The 1,952-nt window shown below is 51.4% G+C and overlaps 1 protein-coding gene across 1 annotated transcript in view; it reads right to left on the bottom strand.

Moving 5' to 3' along the window:
- Positions 1–239: 239 nt before the first annotated feature.
- Positions 240–1,952, bottom strand: part of LOC104168082 (E3 ubiquitin-protein ligase ZFP91-like) — a 7,342-nt gene continuing 5,629 nt past the window's right edge. The window contains 4 exon segments of the mRNA XM_009708539.1: positions 240–632; positions 635–957; positions 1,334–1,433; positions 1,936–1,945. Of these exon segments, the coding sequence (XP_009706841.1) occupies positions 457–632; positions 635–957; positions 1,334–1,433; positions 1,936–1,945 (609 nt within the window). The 3' untranslated portion in view covers positions 240–456.

The raw sequence follows: 1,952 nt of genomic DNA, 5'->3' as shown, positions 1-1,952 counted from the left end.
TGAGACTGCAAGGACCAGAGTGCAGCGATGCATAGAAGTTGGGACCAAGGGCAAGAGGGAGTCCTAAGAAACCTGTCCAGAGCACATCAAACGCTTTCTAGTTTGTGAGCGGGGCCACGTCAAGGAGCCAGAAAGGCACCTGCTTTGGGGTAGAGCGAAGGGTTTCAGCAGTCCCCTCTCCCTTGGAGAAATCCGTCACTCAATCCAAGTTGCTCTGGTAATGGCAGCATGTGCCCCTTTCTACAAAGGAGCAGTGGGAGAGACAGAAGTGGTTGGGAGAAAGAGGATGTGCTGTGATCCACACTGGAGGGGAGCAGACCCTTTGATTATTTACTAGTATTGTAAGTTTTGTTTAACTTTTCTCTCTTTCAGTAAGTGTCTCCTCTTTTTTTTTTTCCCCCTCTCCTTTTAAATACAGAGTCCAAACTGTCCCAGCATCCACATGCTCCCTGTCCACTAGGGTCCAGTGGAGTCTGAATCTTCAATGAGCACCTCTGTGGTGGCTCCCAGGATCTCTGTGTTCATGACCAGCCCCTCTGGGTTTGTACTGCTACCACTGCCCACAAAGAGCTTGCCGTCAGCCACCAAGCTCACACGCTCTGCCCCACCGCAGTATGTCTTCGGCATCCCATTAGCAGGCAATCTGCTGGAGCAGCACTTCCCAGGGGGTCGGGAAGAAGGGGGAGGCCCTGGCCATCGGTGGGTGGTGCAATGGCCTCAGGATTAGTGCCCAGGATGTCAGTGCTGGTGATCAGGGCACCCGCGTTGGCAGCCAGTGCTTCAGCAATAAGCACTTCGGGGTGGCTCTTGGCTTTGTGGGCTACAACGCTGTCCTTCTTCTCAAATTTCTTGCCACAAATGTTGCAGGAGAACTGGTAGAAGGAGTCCGCATCATGCTTCTTCATATGCCAGTTGAGGGAAGCCTTCTGCCGGCAGGTGAATCCACAGATCTCACACCTGGGAGGGGAGAAGGGGGAGGTCACAACAAAGGGACATCCCCGCACACTTGTGGGGACAGCAGTAGCAAAGAGGTAGCCCAGGAAAACAGCAGGGGCTCAATAAAATGGCATGTCACTGTAGCTCCAGCTCTTCCAGTTTTACTCGCAGAAGGCTTATGTTCCTCAGACCTCTACTGAGACACTGCCTCAAGGAGCCAGCGAGATAAGTGGCAGCTCAAACACTCCTACAGGTGTGCGTTTAAAGAGAGCTGGGACACCAAGTACAGGTTCCTGCCCCAACTTCAGAGCTGCCCCTGCTCTCAGTGCAGTTCAAGAACAGGTGTATCCAAGGGTCCCCCAAAGTAGGAGAGCAAGAGACAGGCAGAGGTACTCACTGCAAGGGCTTCTCGCCTGTATGGATCATTCGGTGCACCGCCAAGTTATGAGAACTCTTAAATGCCCGAGCACAGTACTCACAGATGTAGTCCCTTTGATCTAAAAAGCAATACCAGATGGAGCATTACTCTCCCGCAGACCTGCTCCCTTTCCCAGCTCTCACATGTTGCAGGTAAGGCTGCCGAAGAAGCAGCAGAAATAGAAGTGCTAGGAGGCCAGCAGGCACAGCAAAGGAGGAGGTGTCCCATGGTACACCACAGCAGCTGATCTGGAGAGTTAAGGCGTGATTTAAGACTCTCCTAATTATTCATTCTGACCAATACTGAAGGACTGGCAAATCAGAATAAAGCTTAGCTTCGCTTATTCCTCTACAGAACCCCCAACTGATACTTGCCAGGGTGTGGATTAAAAACTCTGTAGCCTATTTCTTTCATTTCCTTCAAAGATGGTAATCCAGAAGGAAGTGATACCCTGCTGCTGCTGCAAATCTATGCCACTGCCTTGGCTTCACTCTCCCCAGAAGTCCTAGAGGCTTTTCCATTTTTTCCCCATCTCTGTTCACTGACCTAAGGAGGAGTTTCTATTTCCCCCCTCCCTGTACCTGTGTGGTGTTTGGCA

The sequence above is a fragment of the Cariama cristata genome, unplaced genomic scaffold, assembly GCF_000690535.1.
Source record: "Cariama cristata isolate BGI_N322 unplaced genomic scaffold, ASM69053v1 scaffold30969, whole genome shotgun sequence".
In the NCBI taxonomy this organism is placed as follows: domain Eukaryota; kingdom Metazoa; phylum Chordata; class Aves; order Cariamiformes; family Cariamidae; genus Cariama; species Cariama cristata.
The sequence above is the reverse complement of the archived record's forward strand: the minus strand, read 5'-3'. Positions and strand labels throughout refer to the sequence as shown.